Here is a 26,679-nt window from a genome sequence, read left to right on the forward strand (position 1 = left end):
TAAAATATAAAATGCCAGACTTAGGGCTTTCCATGATATAACTAACCAGTTTTAATCAGGACAAACCAGTTTTCAACACAGATTGCCTAGAAGGGCATAATCATATATCTTTTTGATACGAGCAGTACTAAAGGTCCTACTCATCATAAGAATTTCTTGTCTCCTCTGACCCAACAACTGCACAAACCTACATTTCCAAAGTAATGACACTGAACTATTATTTATAAAGCATACTTTCTCTTTTCTTATTTTTTATTTTCCTGGAAGACCAGGGGGTTATGATGAGTTACTCCTTTGTGTCTACAGAATCTGGAGAAATGTGATTTCATGCAAAAGTACCTAGTCCTCAGGGAACCACCCCAACTAAAGTAATTTTCAAATTACTTGAGCATTCTGAATTTGACTTTGACTCTTGCTACCCATGGTCCATCAGGGACCATTTGTCTCTTTCCACCTTGGCTGCACCATGGCCTAGTAGCTGTTCCAAAAACCCCCTTCTTACAAAGACTAGATGTGCTAAATAGACTTCCTTTTAAACTGTTAGAGGCAAAGAAAAGAAGGCTATTCGCAGAAACACCCATGAGTACAAGCAAACCTCTTTTAATTGCACTTTGCTTTATTGTGCTTCATAGATACTGCATTTTTTTTTTTACAGATTGAAGGTTTGTGGCAACCCTCCATCAAGCAAATCTATTGGTACCTTGGTATAAAATATTCTTATATGAATCAGTAATCCAAGATATCCGAGATCAAGCAATACTAGTAATGTCCTAAATGGAAGTTCTCAAAATTCACTATGATCTTTGATTTTCAGAATGCTTAGAGTCTTTATAATAGTATTTTTCAAGGTGACTAAGTACTTTTTATATTCTACAGAGAAATGTAGTTCATGAACCATCAGTTATATATTCATTTTTTTTCTAGCCAGATAAAACACCTATTTTAAAAGGCTGCTGGTATTTGAATAGATATACAAAATTTGTTTAATTATTTCATACATTATCTAGGGAATAAAGAAATTTGGAAACCAGAAATAGATAACCTACATAAACAAACAAGCTCTCATGCTACCAATGGGCTCTAGGACTTAAAAAAAAGTATAGTCACAGAAAATGTTACTTTTTATGGAAAAGTTTTACTTTATTTTGTAAAAAGTAATGTTTTGAGTATATTCACTCTTTCAAAGTAATGCAAGTACAATGATAAGCATTGAGTAAAAAGTACCCTGCTTTATGGACTTATTTTTAATACACTGTAGGCATACTGCTTACTGAAGGCAGAAATATGGGATCCAATTATAAAACTTAACATGTAAGAGTAAACACATACAACTGAATAGCTGTGAAAAAATAGAGGATTAATTAAAAGATTGTTTAACTTAAAAATATTAAGTTCAAGTTAAATGGGAATTTTATGCATAAAAATCATATTATATGGTCAGAATGACTCTTCGGTGGTCATTCCTGAGAAACAAATAGTAACTTTAGTTAAAAGTTAATGTTTAACTTCTTTTTCAAAGTACTTTCAAAACTTCACTTATTCAAATTAAAACATTTTAACAATTCATTCTGAAGACATGTTATATGGTTCTCATTCCAAGATATCTTGTGATGTATAAATAAATCTGCTACCAGAAAAGACAAAGAAAAAAACCAATCTAGGAAAGAAAATACTTTGAGTCAAAGTGTGATCTTCAATTACTCTTTTTTTCCTCCTCATATCTTTTCATGACGGCTTTTGAGACTGAAAGTAACCTGTGGGGGGGTTCACCTTGGTGCACATTTTCTCTCAAATCTCTCTTGGCTGGGATACAGCGCATGGAAGCATTAACGCCACCCTCTCTTATTCTGTTTCAGCAGACGGTAATACTAATCCCACTCTTGGCCCTGGGCAGCAATGAGTAACATTACAAAAGAGCCTAAAGTCTGTAATTACTCAGCAACAAAGTAGACTTCTCTAGTGATGGTTCTGCTGTACTGTTTTATTGTACTGTGCTGTTTTGTTGCCTTAATACGGATTAACCACCAAAAAAAAAACCCCCAAAACCCAACAAAACCACCCTGAAATTCAAACTATCAGTAGACAAACCATGTCAAAGTAAGGAAAATGAAAAGTAATGATAGGCTCAACCACTTAAAGCTTCCTTCCTCCATTCCTACTTGACTCACTTCATTTTTCCCATAACGATCCTAAAGACCAGCATAAGCTTTCACCTCTACTGCACCAAGAACAGCGCCACTTATTTGCACCACACGGGTCGGGCGCTCCGAGAGGCGAGCTGGAGGTCAGGAACCCACTTTTCTGTCAATCAGCCTGGCCCCGCCCGTTTTCAGTCCGCGCGTGCGCGTCAGGGTCTTCCGGGGGCGGTGCTGGGGATTCCGCGGGTCGCTGTGCTCCCCCGGCTGGCGGGGAAGGCCCGGCGGCGCACAGTGGAGTTCTCTTCAGTTTTATCACTCGCGGCGGGGTGGCTTTCTTGTCTGAGAGCAGGACCTTGGCCGGAGGTGGGTGTGCGGCTCCGTTTTCAGCAGCGCTCCTGGCCCCACGGGAAGCCTGGGGCTGGCCTGGCAGCACGGTGCCCACCGACGACGGTGCCTTTGGCGACGCAGAACGCTGCGCTGCCTTTCCGCCTGAAGAGTGGAGGGCGCTGGCCGGAGACACTCGGACCGACGCCGAGTTCTTGACTTTAATTTGGGTGCTGGTGGAAGGGCCCAGAAATCGGACTGGTTTAGGACCAGTCTTACAGTTCACTTCTTCTTCTTCTTCTTCATTGAAAGCTATCAGTCGCCTGTGGATACAGAAGCATGTCAGTGTCAGCATTTACAGGTTTGGTAACTCCTGAAAACGTCCGCAAAGTTTATCTTCAGGGTGAGGAAAATCGTTTTCATCAAGAATTTGAGTCAAGAGGTTTAGAGGGATCAGGTACTTCATCTCGTCTCCCACCAAGGTCAATAAGTAAATTACCAAGTTTACAAAAGATTGTTTCTACTTGAATATGAACTATTAAAATCACCATAATGTTTTCTAAAATAAAATAAAATCACCATGTTAATACCAACGACAAATTAAGATTTGGAATGTTACATTAGAATTATATAGTATATCACTTGGTTCCTAAGAATCCTCACAGTGATCCAGATGATAACCAGGATGATCTCAAGTTAGGGGTTTTTTTCCCCTCCAGAACAGTTGATTTACTGAGAAAATTTACTGTTTCATAAACTCTTTGAGAAATGCTGTTGCATATTTTACTCTCCTCTTGAAAGTTAATAAAGGTTCTGAGGTCTAAAGTAAAGACACCTATTTAATTTTGTTGCATCCGTATTTCCCAATATGGATCTGTAATGCAGCCTTTGGCACCCAGTAAAATTAGCATTCTGTGAAATGCATTTTGGGAACCGCTAGAATGGTCAAACCCATGGTATAGTTAGATGCTTTTTCAATTTAAGAAGTATTAGACAAAACTTAAAAGATTCCTGAATTGAGTTTGCCATTCATTATAAAAAGTCTAAATGGAAGACAATGTTTTTTTTTTAATTAAAAAAAAATTCAACTTATTTAAATTAAAAAAAAAAACCAAAAAACTAGTTTACCCATTTCTCCCCCTCCCCCACTCCTGCCTCTGGCAATCACCAATCAGTTCTCTGTATCTACCAGCTTGAATTTTTTTTTACTTCATTTATTTACTTCATTTTACTTTCATTTATGAAAAAACAAAGATCACATGATATTTGTCTTCCTTTGACTTATTTCACTTAACATAATGCCATGGAGGTCCATCCATGTTGTCACAAATGGCAAGATTTCATGCCTTATAGCTGAGTAGTACTCCTTTATTTATATATATACCACATCTTCTTTATCCATTCATCCATCAATTGACACTTAGGTTTTTCCATATTGTAAACAATACTGCAATGAAGTATTCAAGTTACTCTTTGCATTTTCTTTGGATAAATGCCCAGAAGTGAAATTGCTGGATCATAGGGTAGTTCTACCTTTAAATTTTTGAAGAACCTCCAACTATTTTCCATAGTGGCTGTACCAGTTTACATTCCCACCATAAGAGTAGAAGGGTTCCCTTTTCTCCACATCCTTGCCAACATTTGTTATTTCCTGTCTTTTTTATTTTTTTTATTTTATTTTTTTTTCAACATTTATTTATTTTTGGGACAGAGAGAGACAGAGCATGAACGGGGGAGGGGCAGAGAGAGAGGGAGACACAGAATCGGAAACAGGCTCCAGGCTCTGAGCCATCAGCCCAGAGCCTGACGCGGGGCTCGAACTCACGGACCGCGAGATCGTGACCTGGCTGAAGTCGGACGCTTAACCGACTGCACCACCCAGGCGCCCCCCTGTCTTTTTTATAATAGCCATTCTGACAGGTCTAAGGTGATATCTCATCGTGGGTTTGATTCACATTTCCTTGATGATTATTGACGTTGAGCATCTTTTCATGTACCTGTTGGTCATCCGTATGTCTTCTTCAGAATGATGTCTATTCAGATTTTCTGCCTTTTTTTAAAATTTTATTTTATTTTATTTTTTGCTTTTGAGTTGTATGAGTTCTTTATATATTTTGGACATTAGTTCCTTATCAGATAATATTATTTGCAAATATTTTCTCCCACTCAATAGATAGTCTTTTGATTTTGATGGTTTCCTTTGCTGTGCAGAAGTCTTAGTTTGATGTAGTCCCACTTATTTTTGCCTTTGTTGCTTTTGCTTTTTGTGTCAGATACAAAAAATCATTGCCAAGACCTATGTCAAGGAACTTACTGCCTCTGTTTTCGTCCATTTTGAGTTAATTTTTGTGTATGGTGCAAGATAGGGATCCACGCAAAAGTTTCATTCTTTTGCATGTGGATATCCAGTTTTCCCAACACCAAAAGAGACTGTCCCTTCCCCACTATATATTCTTGGCTGCTTTTGTGTACATTACTTGACCATATATGTGTGGGTTTATTTCTGGGCTTTCTATTCTGTTCCATTGGTCTGTGTGTCTGTTTTTATGCCAGAACCATACTGTTTTAATTATTATAGTTTTGTAATATACAGTAGTCCCCCCCCCCCCCCACAGTTTCACTTTCTGCAGTTTAAGTTACCCACAGATGACTATCGCCTGGAAGCAGATGATCCTTCTTCTATCATCAGAAGGTCAGTAGTAGCCTAATGCTATGTCATAATGTCTGTATCATTCACATCACTTCATCTCATCACAGGCATTTTATCATCTTACATCATCTCAAGAAGAAGGGTGAGTACAGTACAATATTTTGAAAGACCACATTCACATATATTTATTATGTATATTGTTACAATTATTCTATTTTATTGAGTTACTGTTATTACTCTCTTACTGTGCCTAATTAAAAAAAAATAAATTTTACTACAGGTATGTATGTGTTGGAAAAAACATAGTACATACAAAGTTCAGTACTATACAGTTTCAGGCATCCACTGGAAGGCTTGGAATGTATCCCCTGTGGATAAGGGGGGACTATGCTAGTTTGAAATCATGGACCATGAGTTTTCCAGCTTTGTTCTTCTTTTTCAAGATTGCTTTGGTTATTCAGGATCTTTTCTGGTTCTGTACAAATTTGAGGATTGTTTGTTCTATTTTTATAAAAAATGCCATTCGAATTTTGATAGGGATTGCATTGAATCTATAGAATTCTTTGGGTAGTATGGATATTTTTATAATGTTAATTCTTCCAGTCCATGAAGACAAAATATTTTTCCATTTATTTATGTTCTCTTCAATTTCTTTCATTAATGTCTTATAGTTTTCAATACATAGGTTTTTCACCTCCTTGGTTAAATTTATTCCTAGATATTTTATTCTTTTTGGTGCAGTTGTAAATGGGATTGTTTTCTGAATTTCTCTTTCTGATAGTTCATCATTAGTGTATATAAATGATTTTTGTATATTAATTTTGAATCCTGCAAATTTACTGAATTTCTTTATTAATTCTAGCAGTTTTGATGTAATTTTTTCTATATATAATATCATGCTACCTGCACATAGTGACAATTCTACTTCCTTTTTTTTTTTTTAATGTTTATTTATTTATTTTTGAGAAAAAGAGCATGAGCAAGGGACGGGCAGAGAGAGAATCTCAAGTGGAGCCAATCAGAGCCCAATGCGGGACTCAAGCTCACGAAACATAAGATCATGACCTGAGCCAAAATCAAGAGTTGGATGCTTAACCAACTGTGCCACCCAGGCACTGTTACTTCCTTTCTAATTTGGATTCCCTTTATTTCTTTTCTTGCCTAAATGCTCTTGCTAGGGCTTCCAATACTATGTTGAATATAAGTGATGAAAGTGGGTATCCTTGTCTTGTTTCTGACCTTAGAGGAAAAGCTATCAGCTTTTCACCATACAGCATGATGCTAGGTGTGGGCTTGTCATATATGGACTTTATTATGTTGAAGTGCAGTCCCTCTATACCCACTTTGTTGAGAGTTTTTATCATAAATTGTTGAATTTTGTCAAATGCTTTTTCTGCATCTATTGAGATGATCATATGATTTTCAATACGATATCAAAACCATATGGTAGGTTTCTGTTCATGATGGTGATGTAGGAAAATCTTGAATTTATCTCCTCCCACAAATACACTGAGTCTACAGCTACATATAGAACAATTTCCTCATAAAAAAAAACCCTAAAGAATAGCTGAGTGACAACTACACATCATTAGTAGAAGGAAAGAAATAAAGATTGGAGCAGGTTGGCACCTGGGTGGCTCAGTCAATTAAGTGTGCAACTTCAGCTCATGTCATGATCTCATGGTTTGTGGGTTCGAGCCCCACATCGGGCTTTGTGCTAACAGCTCAGAGTCTGGAGCCTGCTTCGGATTCTGTGTCTCCCTCTCTCTCTGCCTCTCCCCCATTCGTGCTGTCTCTCTCTGTCTCTCAAAGATAAATAAATGTTAAAAAATAAATAAATAAAAGATTAGAACAGAAGTAAATGAAATAGAGACTATAAAGACAATAGAAAAGATCAATGAAACTAAGAGCCAGTTCTAAAAAGATAAACAAAATTGACAAACCTTTAAGAAAACTCACTAAGAAAAAGGAGAGAGGACTCAAATAAAATCAGAAATGAAGAGGTGTTACAACTAATACCACGGAAATACAAAGGATCATAAGAGCTTACTGTGATTAATTACACACCAACAAACTAGACCAGATGGATAAATTCCTAAGGGATTAAGAGTTACGAACTTCTAGTTATAAAATAAGTCATGGGGATGAAGCACAGCATAGGGAATATAATCAATAACATTATAGTAACACTGTATGATGTTACTACACATCATAGTGAGCACTGCATAATATATAAAATCGCCAATTCATTATGTTGTACACGTGAAACTAATATAACATTGTATGTCAACTATACTTCAATTAAAAAAAAAAGGACAAATAAATTTTTTTTAATTCCTAGAAATATACAACCTACCAAGACTGACTCATGATGAAATCGACAATCTGAACAGACCAATTATTAGTAAGGAGATTGAATCAGTAATGAGAAAGCTCCTGGGGCACCTGGCTGGCTCAGTCAGTGGAACATGCAACTCCTGATCTTGGGATTGTGAGTTCAAGCTCCATGTAGGGCCTAGAACTTACTTAAAACAAAAAACAAAAAACAAAAAAAAAACAAACAGGGACTCCCGGGTGACTCAGTCAGTTAAGCATCCAGCTCTTGATTTCAGCTCAGGTCATGATCTCACAGTTCATGGGTTTGAGCCCCATGTTGGGCTCTGTGTTGACAAGCATGGAGCCTGCTTGGGAACCTCTCTCTCTTTCTCTCTCTCTCTCTCTCTCTCTCTCTCCCATTCTCTCTTTTCCTCCCCCACTCATGCTCTCTCTCTCTCAAAATAAATAAATAAACTTAAAAAACAATAAAACAAAGCAAAACACCTCCCAATAAACAAAAGTCCAGGACCAGAGGTTTCACTGGTAAATTCTACCAAACATTTGAAGAAGATTTGATACCAATCCTTCTCAAACTCTTCCACACAACAGAAGAGGAGGGAATGCGTCCAAATTATTTTTATGAGACCAGGATAACCCTGATACTAAAACCAGACAAGAATGCCACAAGAAAAAAAAATTACAGGCCAATATCGCTGGTGAACATAAATGCAATAATACTCAACAAAATATTAGTAAACCATATTCAACAATACATTAAAAGGATCATATACCATGATCAAGTGGGATTTATTCCAGGGATGCAAGGATGGTTCAATATCTGTAAAGAGCCAGTATGATATTAAGGTTTAAGGAAATGACCTTAAAACTGTCAAACAACCACTGTCGAAATCCTGCCTGCTCCTGCCACTGTTTGCATCAGTTTCACCTTCTGAACAGGAAGTATAATGGCAATCCTCCAATTTTTCTCCCTTTTATCAGTGTGGGTATATTTTCACAGGCAAATAAATATAACATAATGAATTTTGATCTTGGAAATAGGATCATAATGACATGGCGATTTGAAAACTGACATGTAATAAAGAATGCAAATATAATATATTCAACCCTAAAACTCTACTGAACATAACTAAATTTTCTCAGGTGAAGCAAATGATTCTTCAGGACCTCACAATTGTTTCTAAGTTATCATTATCATTATCCTATCCATGAATCAAAAATAATGCTTAATAAACCCCAGAGGAAAGAACAATTAACGCAGAGGAGAATCTCCATAAAACCATCCCTGCTTGCTTTGTTTTCTGCCCACATCTTCTACTAGAGTCTTGACCAAGATTTCTCCACCTTAGCTCTATTGCCATTTTTGGTTGGATATATCTTTGTTGTAGAGGCTGCTCAATGCATTCTAGGATGTTTAGCAGCATCTCTGGCCTCTACTTACTAGATGCTAGTAGCATCCCCCACCCCACAGTGTCTCTAAACATTGTCAAATATCCCCTGTGGGACAAAACTGCCCTCATTTGAGAACCACTGCTCTGGACCCAAACAGTATTTGCTAACTGTAAGTTCAAAAAGCAAAATAAATATTGATAATAAAATGAGGGACTTTAAGAAAAAAAAGATGTTTTAACCAGAGATAATTAACTATTAAAAACTGAAGAAAATTCTCTGCATTTCTATGAAAGATCCAAAAGGGAAAAAAAAAAAAAGCAATCACAGATTCTATAGGGGCACTGAATCAAATTCACAACAGATGATCAAGAAATCAGAACATCTAAAAACCATGAATGATACCCAGATAATGAAAAATAAGTATGATTTTAAATGTATTTAAAGTACAGTCAAAAGCACAGATGTGGACTGAATTTGATAATAATTTCAGAAGATACAAGAAAATACCATTAAATAAAAATACTATTGGTGGTAATGGGAAGGAGAAAGGAATTCAGAATAAGTCACAGGAAATTTCAGATATTAAGTCTAACAAATAATTTTTTTGGCTACTGCCAATAAAGCCTAGGATTTTACTTCTGTAGGGAAAAATACCACAGCATTCTTACTATGTCCACTAGTATTCTTAAAATCACATTCTCCCAAAAAGAACATACTGTAACTCAGTTTTAGAGAATTATTTCCAGTTTTTACATAGTTTTGGAAACTTTGAATTTATCAAGATTTATATTTTGATGGTAATGCAGAATACTCACCTAGGTGACTAATAAACTTAGTAAGATCAAGAACCATTATTCATTTCCCCAGTAAAGGCAATAAAAATACAGGTCACAGATTTAAACAAAAACAATATCAACAGAACACAAATAACCTCTTTCGAATTGGGGCCATGTGACGCAGGCTTCCAAGTAAAGGCCGCTCTTCCAGAGTCCAACATTCTATCAGCTCATGAGGCACCCGCCAGTAGCTAACACCTGGAAGATCAAAAGGCATAATTAAGAGAGCCACTGTCCACTGCAAAAGGTTCAGCAACACTTTTGTGTAAGACTAAGCAGAAAGAGTTTGAGATTCATGCCTCCCATTTGAAGAAAGCAGGTGTATGCAGGAAGTGTTCCCATGAAGAAACAAGGCAATAGTGGGATAACTCATAACCCAGGTCTAGGGAATTTCTGGCTACCAGCCCCAGATCTACTACTGATAATTAGTAGATCATTATATGGGTTCTGGGCAGATGAGTTAAAGGCACAGGCTCTGGAGCCAAGACTGCCTGGGTCTGAATCCCACTTCTATCACTCACTAATCATGCGACCTTGCGAAAGTTACTTAACTTTCCGTGTCTAAATTTTCTCATCTGTAAAATTACAATAACAGTATATACTTCATAGGTTTGTTGTGATGATTAAACGAGTAAATAAGTGCAAAATGCTTAGTATAGGGCCTATAACAGACTAAGCGCTTAACAGATGTTTGGTGCCTTTATTTTATAAATTCTAGTGTTGACAGCAGTGCAAGGATTGGACAATGACGGTCTTAACACTTGCCATGTCAACATCATTGGATTGCAGCACTCATCAAATCAGGTAAATTTTGTGAACCACTGTAAATTTCCTTTGACCACTATATGAATATGAACTATCACTGTTAGGGTAGTGTGTTAGGCCAAGATTGTGGTCAAACTCATTTTAACTTTTAAATCTGAGAAGTTTCTGAATGAAAGTTTGAAATGTATTTTTATGAACCTCAAAAATGTTATCCTGAGTTAAAAAGCCAGACACAATACGTCATATATTGTATGATTCCAGTTGCATGAAATATCCAGAACAGGCTAATGCAGTGAAACAGAAAGCAGACTGGTGGTTGCCAGGGGCTGAGGAGAGAAGGGAATGGGGAGTAACTGCTTAACAGGTACTGGGTTTCCTTGTGGGATGATGAAAATATTTTGGAACTAGACAGAGATGGTGGTTATACAACATTGTTAATGTAGTAAATGCCACTGAAGTCTATACTTTAATTCTATATTATGTGAATTTCACCCCAATTTTTAAAGAATCATAAAAAATTATATGTAGATGCATTAAAAAAGGCTTAAAAATGTTGAATAAAAATTGGTTCACATTTTTTTAAAAATAACTTTGAAGTCCCAAGAATGGGTATGGTGTCGTATGTATGTGGGTTTTTGTTTTTGTTTTGTTTCGAGAGAAAGAGAGTGAGAGCACGAGCAGGGGAAAGGGGCAGAGGAAGAGAGAGAGAATCTTAAGCAGGCTTCATGCTCAGGACAGAATCTGATTTGGGGCTTGATCCCATGATCCTGGGACCATGACCTGAGCTGAAAGCAAGTCAGATGCTCAGCTGACTGAGCCATCCAGGCACCCCTGGTGTCTTGTTTTTTAATCATTAAAGGTTTAGTAATAAATATCAACCAACTTAGCAAGCTGGGCATATAAATTAGTATATGTAACAGACATATCCAATACTCACAGAGCCTATGGACCTAATTTTAAGACAATAATTTTCTGGAACTGCTTGATCATGCTCCCAAACATACTGCTGCTACAAAAACATTCCCAAATCCCATCCATTAAGGTTTGTTTGTTTATTTTTAACTCAGGTTTATTGAGATAATTTACATAAAATAAAATTCACCCTTTTAAAGTACTCACTTCAATGAGTTTTGATAAATGTATACAGTCATATAATTATAGCCACAATCAAGACATAGAACATTTCTATCACCCCCAAATTCCCATGTACCCCTTTGCTATTGATGCCTTCCCCTCCATTCCATAGTTTTACCATTTCAGGGGTGTCATAAAAATGGGATCATAACAGTATGTACCCTTCTGTGTCTGGTTTCTCTAGCATTGATATTTTGAAGATTCATCCATGTTGATATATGCATTAATGATCATTTCTTTTTATTGCTGTGTAGTATTCCAATATATAGATATGCCACAGTTTCTTTTTAAAACTTTTATTTTTGCCTTCCTATAAAATAATTCACTTTCATTGTATAAAACTTGGATAATATAGAAAAGTATATATTAAAAAAAAATCAAGATCACTTCTAATCCTAAAACTAGGAATCATGATTCATGACACTTCAATGAATCTGATTCCAGTCTTTTTCTCATTCATATGATATGCACATTACTGAGTACACTTTACATTTAATTTTTTTTCCTGCTTTTGATAATTTCTTATTTGTATCATGGGCATTCATGTATGTAAAATATTATTCAAAATAATTTTAATAGCTATTGCTCATCAGTTTCCCATAGATGTGCCAATATGTATTTAACCTTGTATCATAGACATTTATATTGTTTTTATTTTTTCTCTATTATAAATAATGCTTAATTGAACACTTTGTTCATAAACCTTTATCTGCATTTGGTCATATCTAGAAGTAGAATTATCAGGTCAAAGAATATGAACAGTTCTGATGCTATCAATATGTAATGATAAATTACTTCCCAACACAGTAGTATTAATTGTTACTCCTGCCAAAAATGCATGAGATCTTTACTAATCTGGTATGTAAAAAATAGTTCTCATTTAATACATATTTCACTGATAAATAATGAGTTTGAACCTCCTGCCACGTGCTGATTTCCTTTCCTGAAAATTTTGTGGTCATGAACCTTGCACATTTATTTATAATAGGCATTGAGTTGATTTTCTAATCAATTTAAATAAATCTTCTCTATTTTAAGGATATTCTTTGTCCAGTTAATGTAATATTTTTATCCAAGTTTTTATTAGCCTTTTAATTTTTTTATACTTTTTTGTTTTAAAGTTATATTAAATATTATGTAATCAAATTTATTCATCTTTGTCTTTTATGATTTATTTCCCTTTTAAGAAATCAGTTATTTGTTTAACTTTCATTATAGTTTATTATAGCTTCATTTTTCATCCATAAATTCACCTGGGATTATTTTGATAAGTGACATGAGGTTAAAATTCTGTTTTCTCCTAAGCATATTTCTCAATTTCATATTAAATCATCCATCTTTTTTCATTGATATTTAATACTCCTTATCACATAGCATTTTTATTCTTATAATTTCATTGGGGTTTACTCCTGATCTTTGCATTTATTCTTGCACCAGAAACATATGGTTCTTACTATCACAAATCTATATATAGTATTTTTACTATCACATAGATTCATTCCTCTGATGACTTCTGCTCTCCAAAATGTTCTTGGCTATTTCACTGCTTTATTCTTTCAAGGAATATTAGACTCATTTCCTCAAGATGGCCAAAGGGTTCCACTGATGTGTTGGTAGGGATTGTGTTAAACCTATAATTTGATCTAAGAAAAACTGATATCTTTATAATGAATATTATAAAATCTATCTAGATAAATTTCCTGTTTGGAAGCAGGGTAGGTCTTACCATACTCTTCATGTCTTCTTTTTTTATAGATGGATGGATGAATTGATGAATGGATGAATATATTTTAGTAGTTTTCTTCATAAAAGACTCAAGTATTTCTTGATAGGTCATCCTAGTTATTTTGTTGTTTATTGCCATTGTAAATGGGATTTTCCCCTATGATTTCTAACTAATCTATCATAAGTAAGCTGATCTTTGTGTTTACTTACATTGTATCCAGCTGGTTTGGTCTACTAAACTCATCACTTATAAGATACCTTTAGTTGATTCCTTTGGGTTTTCTAAAAAGACATACTCTCCACAAATAACTATCTCCTTCCTTCCAATATTTCTTTCTCTCACTTCTGTTTCTTGTCTAATGGCTTTCCGTAGGCCTTCCAGAACTGTGTTAAATACCCATGATACTTCATTACCTACTTATTAAAAAGTTAAAATCAGTCTCACACTCTGTAAGTCAGTGATCCCAGCTCTTCACTTCAGCTTCCTGAGTCAGTGGAGAAAGAAGACCAGCCAGGGCTCTCCCAAAGCCTTCTGGGCAGTCTGCCAGTCCAGAGGCACAATAGGAGACACAGAGAACACCAGGGGGTTTGTTCCTCAACTTAAGCCTAAGTGTCTCAAAGTCAATTAAATCTAAGATAAAAAGCTTAAAGAGAATAGCACTTTTTTCTGTCTGCCTGAGGGGTGTAATCTGGGGGGGGGGGGGGGGGTGAGGAAAAGTGAGAGGTGCAAAGTTGAGGAAAGAAAGGTTGGTACTAGCACCCTACCTGAAGAGAAGCAGGTGATGAAGAGTTTTTTAAACCCCCCTCCTGTCCTTGTATGCAATCTTTTGTGACTTGCAATGTCTGTCTCTACCAGCTTTTAGGACTATTTGAGGACCAACATGTGTCTTATTTATTTGCGGACCCAATTTTAGAACTTAGAGTGTTTGCACCTAATAGACACTCAATACATACTTGTTAAATAAGGAAAAAAACTTAGGCATAGAACAGCTAACGCTCTGTGATCCATAAGCAAGTGGCATGGCCTAAGACTCAGTTTTCTCATCGATAAAATGGTAAACAACATCCCGAATTGTTTTAAGACTAAGGGTTACTGAATGTAAACTACGTATCACACTGAATATTAAACAGCATTATTATTATCAAATGATATAAGAAGCTTGGTAACAATGGTCAAATTTCAAAGTAAGGACAATGCTAGGTACAAAGTGGATGCTAAATAAATTCCTGTTGAATTGAACTAAATAAGCATAACTAACAGATGCTGAAATTATAAACTATTTTTTAGGTTACTGGATTATAAACTATTAGTAATATCTAGCAACTCATGGGGTCTAAAGATTTTTAAGTAAATTGTCTTAATCAACATACTTTGAAGTGACAAATGTCTTGACCTTACAAAGAAATACTTTCTCAAAAAAGAAAAATGCAGCAATTGAACTCACTTTGTCTTATTATGGGAAAGTCTACCTTCTGCCATGAAATAAAAGAATTGTACTATACCTTTTCCTTCCCAGGCATCAAAGGCATCCATCATTTTCTTCAATTCAGCTACTGAATAATAGCTCCAAATGTACTGAACATTATTCCCCGCCTCTCTAGAAATATTGCAAAAGATGATGAAAACATACTAAGTATGAATGTATGTGTGTGTGTATGTATATACAGCTAATACTCGATATACTACCAAATGCTTGTTAATTAAGGGAAAAAATATGTTGGCATTGAATAGTTGTTCTTCTGCAACTCTTAAGGACATATATAGATAATAATATACTATAGATTATATCTATGAGTATAATATACTATACTCATATACTAACCTATATTCAATCTCTTTTTAATGTGGTAAAGCACTTGTTAATTTCACAATATAGACTGTACAGACAAATCAACAAATCTTTAGAAATAGGTTTTCTAAAAAAAATTACCTAACTCCAGGAAAATTTTAAAAGATTCAACTTTGACTAAAACTTTCATAGCATTGTTCCAGGCACTCGTATATCTTATATAAACATCCTGTAAAGAATTCAGAAAATGATGACATATTTAGTCACCTAAAAAAGCAAGTTCATGTGATCATTCATTAGTCACTAATATGTGACCCAATCCAACCACCCAGAGAATTAGAAAACAAAAAAACAAAAAAACAAAACAACCGTAATGTGAACTGACCGCTGTGTTAAGTCAGTTTACAAAAAAAATATTAAGAGAATAACCCTTAAGAGTTTTACATTCGGGGCGCCTGGATGGCGCAGTCGGTTAAGCGTCCGACTTCAGCCAGGTCACGATCTCGCGGTCCGTGAGTTCGAGCCCCGCATCAGGCTCTGGGCTGATGGCTCAGAGCCTGGAGCCTGTTTCCGATTCTGTGTCTCCCTCTCTCTCTGCCCCTCCCCCGTTCATGCTCTGTCTCTCTCTGTCCCAAAAATAAATAAACGTTGAAAAAAAAAATTTAAATAAAAAAAAAAATTTTACATTCAAGTCATCGGATTTTAAGGCTGATAGGGACCAGGGAAGTCCTTCATTTCTCAGAACAGGACACTGAGGCACATGCCAGTCCTGTACCACTCAGCAGGGCTGCTGACTTCTAGGCAGTGCTTCTGTTCCTGGACTATGGTCTAGGGGAGGACAGCGAGACATGGCCTGTTAGGGGACTTTGATGCCCACTCCCAGGTGAGAGGCAATGTAGTAGACCACTGTGGATGTCCCATAGTTTACATATATGTGAAGTGGTCTTAATTACAGTCTCCTTGAAGCAGGCTTGTCTCAACAGCTATAAGAGCTCACTCTGTGTGTTGCCAAGTGTTGAATGAAGATCTTTTCTAGTCAACCACATATTCCATTCAGTAACACCTCTTACAAGAGACCAAAACTTCATTCTGTTCCCTTTCATATTTAAATATGGGCATACCTTTTAAAAATGCTTTTACTGTGAATTCTTCCTCCCAGCTGCTTATCAATAGCATCTGTTCCATCAGTTTTTGTGGAATATACACCAATAATTCTACTCTCACAGCTTGCACCAGATGTGTTAAGATAGTGGAGAACCCAAACTGTTGGCTTATTGCAAACTAAACCATATGAATCACAGAAGTCTGTTAAAGCCTGGAGCAAAAAAAATATACAAAATTTGAATTTAATTCTGGAGTAAAGTAGAAATGAATTTGGTTCTATTACTTTCATGTAAAGCTGCAATTTCAGTTGGTCATAAGGGAAATAAAAAGATGATAAATTTCAGCCTGGTCTTTACACCTTGAAAAACCAAACATGCTTTTGTTGAATTTGGCATGGGGGTGGGGTAAATCACAAAAAGCACCACCCAAAAACCCAACACCTTTTCATCTAGAGAATCCTCTTCCACATGGAAGCTATATTTTCTTTCCTCCTCCTTTAGCCTCACTATCAACATTACTTTTAATTTTAAAATCTTCATATGATTAAGAGTCAGACCTTTTTCTTTTCCTTTTATTTTCCCCCCAGTTTCCCATTTGACTCAATATTCCTTTCACCTTCTACTGACTAAGCCCCATAGCTGATTTTTTTTTACTCCAAATCCAATCATGAATTAACCAGATTAACTTGTTCTTTTCCACTGAAAGATATACAAATCAGTGCAAATTCTAAGAACTCCTTTGGCGTTTATCTACCTATTCATTCATTCTCTTGAATATTAAGAAGTTACTAACGTGGTTGAGCACTAAGGTCCTAGAGCAAAAGACAGGGTCCCAGCCCTTCTAGAGTTTTATAGCTAATGTAAAAGACAGACAGTTGGGGCACCTGGGTGGCTTAATCAGTTGGGCATCCGACTCTTGATTTTAGCTTGGGTCATGACTCATGGTTTGTGAGATTGAGCTCCATGTTAGGATTTGCGCTGGTAGTGCAGAGCCTGCTTGGGGTTCTCTCTCTCCCTCTCTCTCTCTGCCCCTCCTCAGAGTGTGCTCTCTCTCTCACTCTCACTCTCTCTCTCTCTCTATCTCTCTCAAAATAAATAAATAAACTTCTAGGAAATTTAAAGACAGTCAATAAGCCATCAGCACATAGGATAACTGTAACCACGTGAGCCTAGGAGGTGCTAAGGGAAACAGAGCTGGAGCGCTTCACCCAGCCAAGTGCCCAAGGGCCTTCCCTGAGAGAAACAGCATTATTCCTGTGAGGGCCCTGAGGACAGGCACTTTTGTCTGTTTTGTGTTGTATCCCAAGTGCCTGGAATAGTGCCTGACACAAAGGAGATGCCTAATATTTACTGACTCAGTGAATGAAAATAGGACTCTAAGATGTCTTACATTTTCATTTAATATTGCTGTCTAACTGTATGTCATATTTCTTTGTGTCCCACACAGTCCAAGAGCAGTGCTCTATATACCAAAAACATTTGAGATAAATATGTGTTGGCTGACACAGTCAATGTACACATGCTATGTCCTCTTTGTGTACAAATCAGAAATCAAAAGACTACAGTTGAGACTTCAGAAGATGAATGTCAACCCACTCCAGCTTTCCAGTCAGGATTTCTTAGCCCCATTCTGCAGATGTGGCAAACAGCACCCTAGAACTGTTTGACAACTCAATTTCTATATAACTTCAGTAGCAGAACCCATACAACCATGCAAATTCCTGAAGACGATCTGGAACCAAATCAACTGTCTCTTCATGTTACACTCCTAATAACCATACTGTCAGCTTGCTCTCCTAAACTGATACCCAAATCAAACCCAATTCAGGTCAGTTTTCACTACTATTAATCATCTAGGGAAAAAAATTTTCTTAGATGCCCAAAGGTACTAAAAGCAAATATAATACTTATCAGTAAGACAAAAATAGGTAATGAAGTTTTTCAAGACCTTTCATGTAAAGATCTTTAAAATGTGATTTAAAGGAGAAATATCTTTTAAAAATACTTACTGATCTCAAAGTGAATTAATCAAACCAATGTTTTAATTTAGTAACAAACTGCTACACTTATTAAATCAGGTAGATTTTCTACAATCTTTTATTCTTGTGACCATTCTTTAAAAAGTCATTTCAGTAAATAAAATACCACTATACTCTTACATACTACAATATTGCTCTTTATTTACAAAGAACCTAAAGAGCAGAATATTTCTATTAAAAAAGCCATCAAAAGGTATTAAATCTCCAATGAGAAATAAAAAAACTATAAACCTTTGAGTGGCAATGTAATACACTTTCCTAGAACATAGAATTTGGGCCTTCAAAAGATTAGTAATTAAGAAATGTGTCTTCAAAATTAGAAAAAGTAACTTTCTCATGTTTGGTTTTCATGGCAACACAGGCTATGCAAAATAACACACATTGCTTTGTGTATAAAAACATATATATATGTATACGTATGTACTTTTTTAAAACTTAAGAAAATGCCAAGACCTTTTTAAGTTCTATATTTGACCTTAAAGAATATGTCTCCATTTCATTGGCCAAGTGGTCAGACAGGCTGTATGGATACGGGATGCCAAAATAATCAGCCTCTTCCTGCAGAGCAACACGGGTTTGCTCATCTGTGGGAATGTGAACTTCTCCATGAAGATAATCCAAGAGATATTTAAATAGATGTCCATCACGGTCAATAACACAAGCCCCTAGAAAACATCCAGTTCAAAAATCACTGCATAGATACATATGACCATAAAGTTTCAACATGTCAAACTAAAATCAGACTGCAGACCTCTACAATTAGAAATGTTTCTTTCTCACAAGAAAGTTAGTAACTAGTGTTCAAATGGGTTTAGCCATATTTGGTGATCCTCTGTATTCTCACCTACCATATAGGAAAATGTATTCTGAGCTCCATGGGGGAATTTTAGATGCAATGACCATATTCCTGCTATGGCCACTCAAAAGCCATGGAGATCCGACTGCTGCTGAAATGTAACTTTACCCCTAAGCTCAGTCCTCCCCGGCCAGGAAAGATGTATGGAGTTCCTCCCTAATGAGGACATGCTCATTTATGTCATATTTGTATGTTAGTCAACTTGTAGTGTCAATGACATGTAAACCCGGGGTTCCTAGCTCCAGGCACACTGTATGTTTAGTCTTAATAGGTTAGTCCCTTTGTACTGTGAGAACCTAAACTCTAAAAAAGAAATGTTATGCTGGTACTACTTTATGACAAAAGGCTTTCTTAGACAATTTAGCAGAATTTTTAAAAACACTTCTGTGTGAGGCTACTCAATAATTCCTTTTCTCCCTTGGTTAGCTTAGAAAAGAAGGGATTAAGGAGGTGAAACTTGGGGGCAGAGGAAAAACTCAATCCCTGCTTGCTATCTTTTTGTCAACAACCTTCCTGCCCACATGGGCACCAGCCATCAGTGTTTTCCATTCTTTCAACTGCCATCCAGCTGGCAAAGCAATCTCTCAAGACCCAGGGTTACTAACAGTGACTCTTGCTCAAGATCCCCTGAACCCCCTCTTCTGACACAGAAGCAAGAGTGGGTTCTCTGAGCTCCAGAACACCAAAGATGTGCAAAAAAGACTTATTTGCACTGTTGAGATTTCTTTACAAACGGGAGTAGGTTAAGCAAATACCAGAGCACTCCAAGCAAGAAGAGCAGCAGCCCCAGATCCCTACCCTTGTGTTTTACAGTTTCTTCTGGAAGACCAATTTTCCGTCCTCTACCACTAGGTGACTGCTGGTACACTGCACTGACGTTTTTGCAGGAGTCCACATCAGCCCACACAAGGCTACGCAGCTAGACTGGGTGGCCAGTTTAACACTAATTCTACACTACAGTGACTGCCCTGTGAACTATGAGGGCAGCTGCTTTCTCCAGAGAATAAATGTTTTAACTGAAGAACACAGAGAGAAGCCGCAATATCGTTACCCATGGAGTTGCACGAACGTAACAACTTTCAAAGTATAATCAATCCCCATATTTAGGTGATGGTAGGCCTTAACACACATTGATTTTTTTGTCAACTTTTAGTGACAGCATCACAGATTCTGAAACTGGTATTTAACTTCTTCATGTGTTTAATAAATCTCCATACAATTCTAATGATCTCGATAATTACTACACTAGTCTAATACATTCCATTGTAATTAGGAAAACCAAAGGGAATTTAAACTAGACTATTTTAATGAATATTCATGATCATGCTTTATGGACTTTAGTTATTTACCTGATTCGTCTGTTTTTAGAGGAAAACGACCACTGAACATGGATGCCAGCATGGAGTCTTTAAAGCGGCACAAGGACTCACGTCTGGCTGTGTAAATACAGCCACCCACATTCAGTCGAAGAATATCTACCACCTTTTCTTCTGCCTTGTGACCTTCCATTGCTCCCATCAACACCTAAATTTTTGCTTTGAAACGCTTTCAGAAACTGCAAAATAATGGTGGTCCTGGTCCACCTCTGTAAAAACAAAGGACAATCACATTTCCAATAATACACCAAATAGATAATAAAATAAATACATCTTAATGTGATTTAAAATAAGGTGCTCAGCACTAACAATATTGGAGGACTTTATATAACATGAAAGAAGTTTGAGATATGCCGAGAAGCTGGAAAACTTTGGTTCAGAGTATTTTTAAATGATGAACTATTACCAACCAAATCATAGCTACTGAAATGACTGTTTAAAGAATTTAACAAGAAAATGCATTGTCTGTCCCATATAAAGCAAAGGTGAGGTTTGCTCATGATCTTTGATATTCACATATCTTTTTAAACTATAATAAGTCTGAGGGAGCTATCTAGACTGCAGAGGGGGTCAGCATGTAGCATGGAATTAGGCTACTAGGCTCTACCACTAACTAGGGACCTTGGGAAATACTTATCTTCTTCTGCCTATTTCCTCATCTATAAAACGGAGCCAGGGATGGGGCCTACCTCAAAGGACTATCAGAGGAGTAACAGGACATATAAAAAGCACATAGAACAGTCTCTGGCTCAGAGTAAGTACTCAGTAACAATATAAATTTTATCTATAACAATATAAATTTTACCATAAGGCATATACTGAAGGATTGATATTGCTTCTGTAGATTTAAGGAAACATAAGCAGAAATTATTAACAATGCTAATTGTAGTTCCTAGATTAGGTAACTAAGGAATATATAATTTATCAACTGAGATCAGAATTCTATGTATGCCAGTAGCCAGACTGGTCCAAAAGAGCAACAAATAACAGCTCTAAATCATCTGGCTTCTTCATTCCAAAATGGCTGAATGAAGCTTTAGAGGGAAGTTTTAAGGACTTGATTTCTTAATCTATTCTGGAGATGGACGAACCACAAGTGACTGTGGTGTTTCTCTGGAACCTAAAACAATACTGTGATAAAAAGGTACTCCTGATGTGACTGCGCATTTCACTGCAAATGCAAAATGGCCATCAAGAGACTCAACTATATTCATGGCAACTCACTTTTACTATGCGATCAACTAGGATCCTTTTGTAGATGCTCTAATTTAGCCAGTCTCCAATGAGATGGGAAAAGGAGACCATCGGTGTCTGACAAAAACAATATGTGTCAAACGTGGTCAGTAAACAGAAACTCTTATGGATCAACAGTTTAGCCTTCAGAAAACACTTATCAACATGACTTCTTTTGCTGCCTCAAAGTCCCAGGAGCAGCCCTGCAATGACCCATGTGAGAGAACCACCTCTGAAGCACGGGATGGAACTGGCTCATGCTGCCCCAGTTACCAGCTCCCTGGAATCCAGCTATTCTTCAAAGCCACAGGCAAATCTCACAGGTTGCATGACCTTCCCAAGCATCCCCCAGTTAGAATCTGTGCACAGTCCACCAAATATGCTGTGTACCTCTCTCCACGTTTTTCTCACCTATTTAATCCCTAGTTTGGGAGACTATAGCTCTAGGAAGACAGAATCTATATCACTATCAATAATTCCCATTTGCTCAATGCTTATTATGTGACAGTTACTGCAGGAGACACTTGGTAGACACTACCTAATTCACACAAAAGCCCTATTGGATAGGAATTACTGTCTCTATTGACAGATGAGGACACTGGAGAAAGAAATAGTGATGTGAGCAGGGTCCACACTAGGACTGCCCTGCTGGTAAGTGGCGGAGTCCGCCCCGGGTCAGCAGGACTGGCTCCAAGTTTTCTGCTGCACCCTACACTGTCTATTTCAGCACTGTTTCATCCCTAAGGCTGCTGACCAGGGCACTTTACTCACTAAGCATCTGTCCATCTGAAGACTCCAGTGGTGGCAACAGGAACATAGCAGCACCCTAGTGCAAGGATTTAAGAGATACCCCTGCCTCAGTTTCTCCTAAGGCAGAGGACCATCCAACACCATTTCAAGGCCAGTCAATGGCCCATCCTCAATGCACCCACTTAGACTCCCTGCTGTGTCGGAAATGCCCTGCCCTCTGAGGAAGTGCCCCCAAAGTGCGGTTCTGTGACCACCTTGGCATCAAAACCATCAGAGACGCTTGATGTATATTCAGATTCCCAGGCCACAACACAGAGTCTGGTTCAGAAAGTCAGATGGGGTCGGGGATCCGCCCACGGACCCCACTTTAATAAACTCTGCTCAAAGGACTCGCTCTCCTCCCACGACGTGGGACGAAAGGGGAGGGGCTGGGACACCCGAAAGCCCCGCCGGTGTCCCCGCGGCCCGGGGTCCCCGAATCGGCCCGAAGCCTGAGCCTGCAGCCCGGGGCGCCCGTGTTATCGGCGCGATCCGGCCCTTCCTTGGGGCGCCCCGCCGCCTCCCGGGCCCGCGGCCCACCCGGCGCCCCGGTCCTCTGCACGGGCGGGGCCGGGTTGGCGGCCTCCCCGACTGACCTGCGGCCAGCCCGGCCCTCGGCGCGGCCGCCGGACGCCGCGGGGACCGACGCGGAAGTGAGGGCCTCTTCGGCTGCTCAGCAACTCTTGGAGCAGCGCGGCCCCGGCGGCGCCCCCGTGCGGCCCGGCTGGGCGGCGGCTGCGGCCGGAACGAGGGAGGCCCCGCCCCGGAGACTCCAGGCCCCGCCCCCAGTCTGGTCCCGCCCCTCCGGCCTCCTCAGCCTGTGGGCGCGCAGAGCCGATTGGAAGGGTCTTAGCGCCTGCAGGGTAGGGCAAGACCTGGAAGGGAGACGCCGGCTGGACCCCTGAGGAACGTGGTGTCCGTTTGGAGGCTGCTTTTACACATGAAGAAAAGAAACGACACTGAAGTTGCGATTGTTCAGGGTCAGTTAAGTGGTAAGAGTTAGGAAGAATTATGTCTTCCGACTCCCAGGTGAAGGCCCTTCGCTCCAAACTGGGCTGCTCACTGCCAAGATTTAGTAAAATTCTGCCTGCACTTGGGTAAGTCCATTCGGGTTGTGTTTGTAGTTTACAAAGCTGCCTCACACGGGGGCGCCTGGGTGACTCAGTCGGTTAAGCATCTGACTTAGGCTCAGGTCAGGATCTCATGGTTCGTGGGTTCTAGCCCCAGGTCGGGCTCTGTGCTGACAACTCAGAACCTGGAGCCTGCTTCTGATTCTGTGCCTCTCTCTCTGCCCCTCCATGCTCACGCTCTGCCTCCCTCTGTCCATCGAGAATAAATAAATGAAAAAAAAAAAAACAAAGCCGTCTCACACAAGAACATTCTTGTTTGAGTCTGTGTACTACCCCACACTTTTATTCCCATCACAGCAAGGAAAATTGAGGCAGGAGCAAACATTTAGTGAACACTTACGTACACCTGACATTATGCTGAGACCTTTACTTGACAACAACCCCAAAATTTTATCTTAACAACAACCCCAAAAGAGTTCTTCCAGATTCCAGCAGCACCCTACCTTGTGCAAAAGACTTTACTAGGTATTTCAAGATGAATAAAACACAGTCCTGTTTTCAAGGTACTTTTCTAGAGCCAATAATAATTGGTTCCCAGTTCCTCTGGGTCTTAGAAGGGCATAAGCCAGTAAGCCCACCTACTCCCTCAGATAGTAATAGTCCCTGGAGAGTGGTAAGGTTGATTCATCCTATAAATTGAGCATTAGCCTGGACCACACACTAGGAGTGATGGACTGAACAAGACAATCAATGCCCCATGGCACTTGCATTTTAGTGCCAGGGTCAGAACATTGCTTCTGGGAGCACCTGGCTAGCTCCCTCCTAAAGCATGTGACCAATGATCTCAGGGTTGGGAGTTCCAGCCCCATGTTAGGGGTAGAGATTACTTAAATAAAGAAAACTTTTTCTGTAAATTAGGCTCTGTGAGCCATACACACCTACTCAACTTTGCTGTTGCAGTGTTAAAGCAGTTATAGATAGTATATAAATGAGGGTGGCTGTATTCCAACTTTAGTTGTGGACACAGAAATTTGAATTTCACATAATTTTCATGTGTTGTGAAATATTCTTTAAAAAATTTTTTTCAGGGATGCCTGAGTGGCTTAGTTGGTTTAGCGTTTGACTCTTGATTTCACCTCAGGTCACGATCTCACCATTTGTGAGTTAGAGTTTGAGCCTCATGTCAGGCTCTACGCGGTGGGTGCAGAACCTGTTTGGAATTCTCTTTCTCTCCCTCTCTGCCCCTCCTCAGCTTGTGTGCATGCAGCCCCCCCCCCAAATAAATTTAAAAACTTAAAAAATGTTTTTTCAAACACTTAAATATGTAAAAACCATTCTTAGATCATGGGCCATGCAGAAACAATTGGCTGCCTATGGGCCATACTTTGCCTACTCCTGTTCAAGCGGGAGAAACAGACACTAAGCTAAATAGTTACAGATAGTGGTAACTACTTAAGAGGAAATAGGATAATGTTTGGTGGAGATGATGGCTGGGGTGGAGAAGGCCCTGGATGCTGATGAGGGGACATTCAAGTTGAGCACTAAGGATGAGAATGAGCCTGCCCTCTGAAGAGATGGGGGGAAAAGTAATTTATAAAAAAGAGAGAGCAAGCAAAAAAGGCCCAAGGCAGGAAAGGATTTGACAATTTGTAAGAAGAGAAAGGACACTAGTGTGGCTGGAGCTTGGTGAGCATGAGGACAAGGAGGAAGGTGATATGAGATGAAGCTAAAAAGATAGGCAGGAGCCAGGCTTTAAAGTACTTATGGTGGTTGTGGGAGTTTAAATTTTACCCTAAGCATAATGGAAAGCCATTGAAAGGTTTTAAGCAGGGAAATGGCATGCTTGATTTACTGTTAAAAAAAAAATCACTCTTGTTACTGTGATGAGAATGGATTGGAGAGGCATAAGATGAGACTAGGCGACCGTTGCAATAATCCAGGGGAGAAATGGCATAGCTTCTACTCAGTGATGATGGCAATAGAGAAAATTAGATGGCTGCAAGATATATATTTAGGAAACAGAAGTAACATAAAAGTGCTGATAGTTCACCTATGGTGTGTTCAGGTTCTTTGAGGAACAGACTGTAAGGTCAGATTAGACATGCAGAAGACTTACTGGGGAAGACATCTGTGAGGGAAAAACAGGGAGGGCTCTGAAGGGGACTGGGAAAACCTTTAGACTGGATGCGGATTCAACTCTCATGGAAGACAGGGAAAAATGGGTAGGAAAAGTTGTAGATATGATGCAATTCTAAGAATCTTTCAAGAAAGTCAATGGGGAGTCCTCAAGCCAATGTCTCCCATCAGAGGAGTCCTATGTCTCCTGGGAAGGGGACTGTCTTAGTGACCCTGTCTCACTCAGTCACTGGCTGGAGCAGTCAGTGGGATGTGCAGCCTGGATCATGGTGATAGATTTCAGAGCACAGCAACTGGGGCCATCAGTCAGTAATGCTCCCTGTAATCAGAGATCTGAGGGATGTGTTTTCATGGCTGCCACATATGGGAAAGGGAAAATATAGGATCACTTCTAAATTGTTGGCTTGACCAACTGAATGATGGTACCATTTACTGAAATGGTGATTTATGGGAGTGATCAGAAACTGTAATTAGGACTTTAATGATTGAGATGTTTACTAGACATCCAAGTAAATAGATTACATAGCAACTGAATAAATCTGGAGCTCAGGAGTGAAGTTCTGTGCTAAAGGTGTGAATTTGGAAGGCATCGGCATTTAAAGCCATGGGACTGGATAAAATCGCCTATTCAAAGAACAGGTAAATGAGATATAGGATGGAGCACTGTCTCCAATACTTAGAGTTCAGGTTTAGAAGGAAAATCCAGAGGGGAGAAGAATATGGAACGGCAGAGAAGAAAATGTCATTTCTGTCAAATGCTGTTACGAGGTCAAGAGTCCATTAGATTTGGTAGTATACACATTCTTGGTGACCTTGACAAAAGCAGTTTCAATGCTGTGATGAAGATGCAAGCCCAGATAAAAGTGGGTTGAAGGGTGAATGTGAGATGGAAAATTGGCTATAGAGAAGACGTATGGTGGAGAGAATGAGAGAAGTGGGGCTGTAGTTAAGGTGGGATGCAGGGTCAGGGAAAGAAGCTAGGATGAGAG

At 38.6% G+C, this 26,679-nt stretch overlaps 2 protein-coding genes across 4 annotated transcripts in view; one reads left to right on the forward strand and one right to left on the reverse strand.

The window, feature by feature from the left end:
* Window positions 1-1,613: 1,613 nt before the first annotated feature.
* On the reverse strand, window positions 1,614-23,238 carry KCTD18 (potassium channel tetramerization domain containing 18). 2 transcript variants are annotated; one of them, XM_027053826.2, is made up of 7 exons: window positions 23,081-23,238; window positions 20,436-20,671; window positions 18,684-18,895; window positions 16,210-16,403; window positions 14,802-14,896; window positions 9,770-9,872; window positions 1,614-2,785 (listed from the first exon to the last, which is right to left on the reverse strand). In XM_027053826.2, exons 2-7 carry the CDS (start codon window positions 20,602-20,604, stop codon window positions 2,305-2,307), a joined length of 1,254 nt encoding a protein of 417 aa, XP_026909627.1. In that variant the 5' UTR covers window positions 20,605-20,671; window positions 23,081-23,238; the 3' UTR covers window positions 1,614-2,304. The 2 variants fall into 2 exon arrangements, with proteins under 2 accessions (XP_026909627.1, XP_026909633.1); XM_027053832.2 differs by lacking the exon at window positions 23,081-23,238 and adding an exon at window positions 22,467-23,068.
* SGO2 (shugoshin 2) overlaps window positions 23,238-26,679 on the forward strand; it is a 68,249-nt gene continuing 64,807 nt past the window's right edge. The window contains exon 1 of one of the 2 annotated variants that reach the window (XM_053215527.1): window positions 23,238-23,464. In XM_053215527.1, coding sequence (XP_053071502.1) covers window positions 23,425-23,464 — 40 coding nt within the window. In that variant the 5' untranslated portion in view covers window positions 23,238-23,424. Of the gene's footprint in view, window positions 23,582-26,679 lie in introns of both variants that reach the window. The other variant, XM_027053789.2, reaches the window with a different exon arrangement.

This window comes from Acinonyx jubatus, chromosome C1 (genome assembly GCF_027475565.1).
Source record: "Acinonyx jubatus isolate Ajub_Pintada_27869175 chromosome C1, VMU_Ajub_asm_v1.0, whole genome shotgun sequence".
Lineage (NCBI taxonomy): Eukaryota > Metazoa > Chordata > Mammalia > Carnivora > Felidae > Acinonyx > Acinonyx jubatus.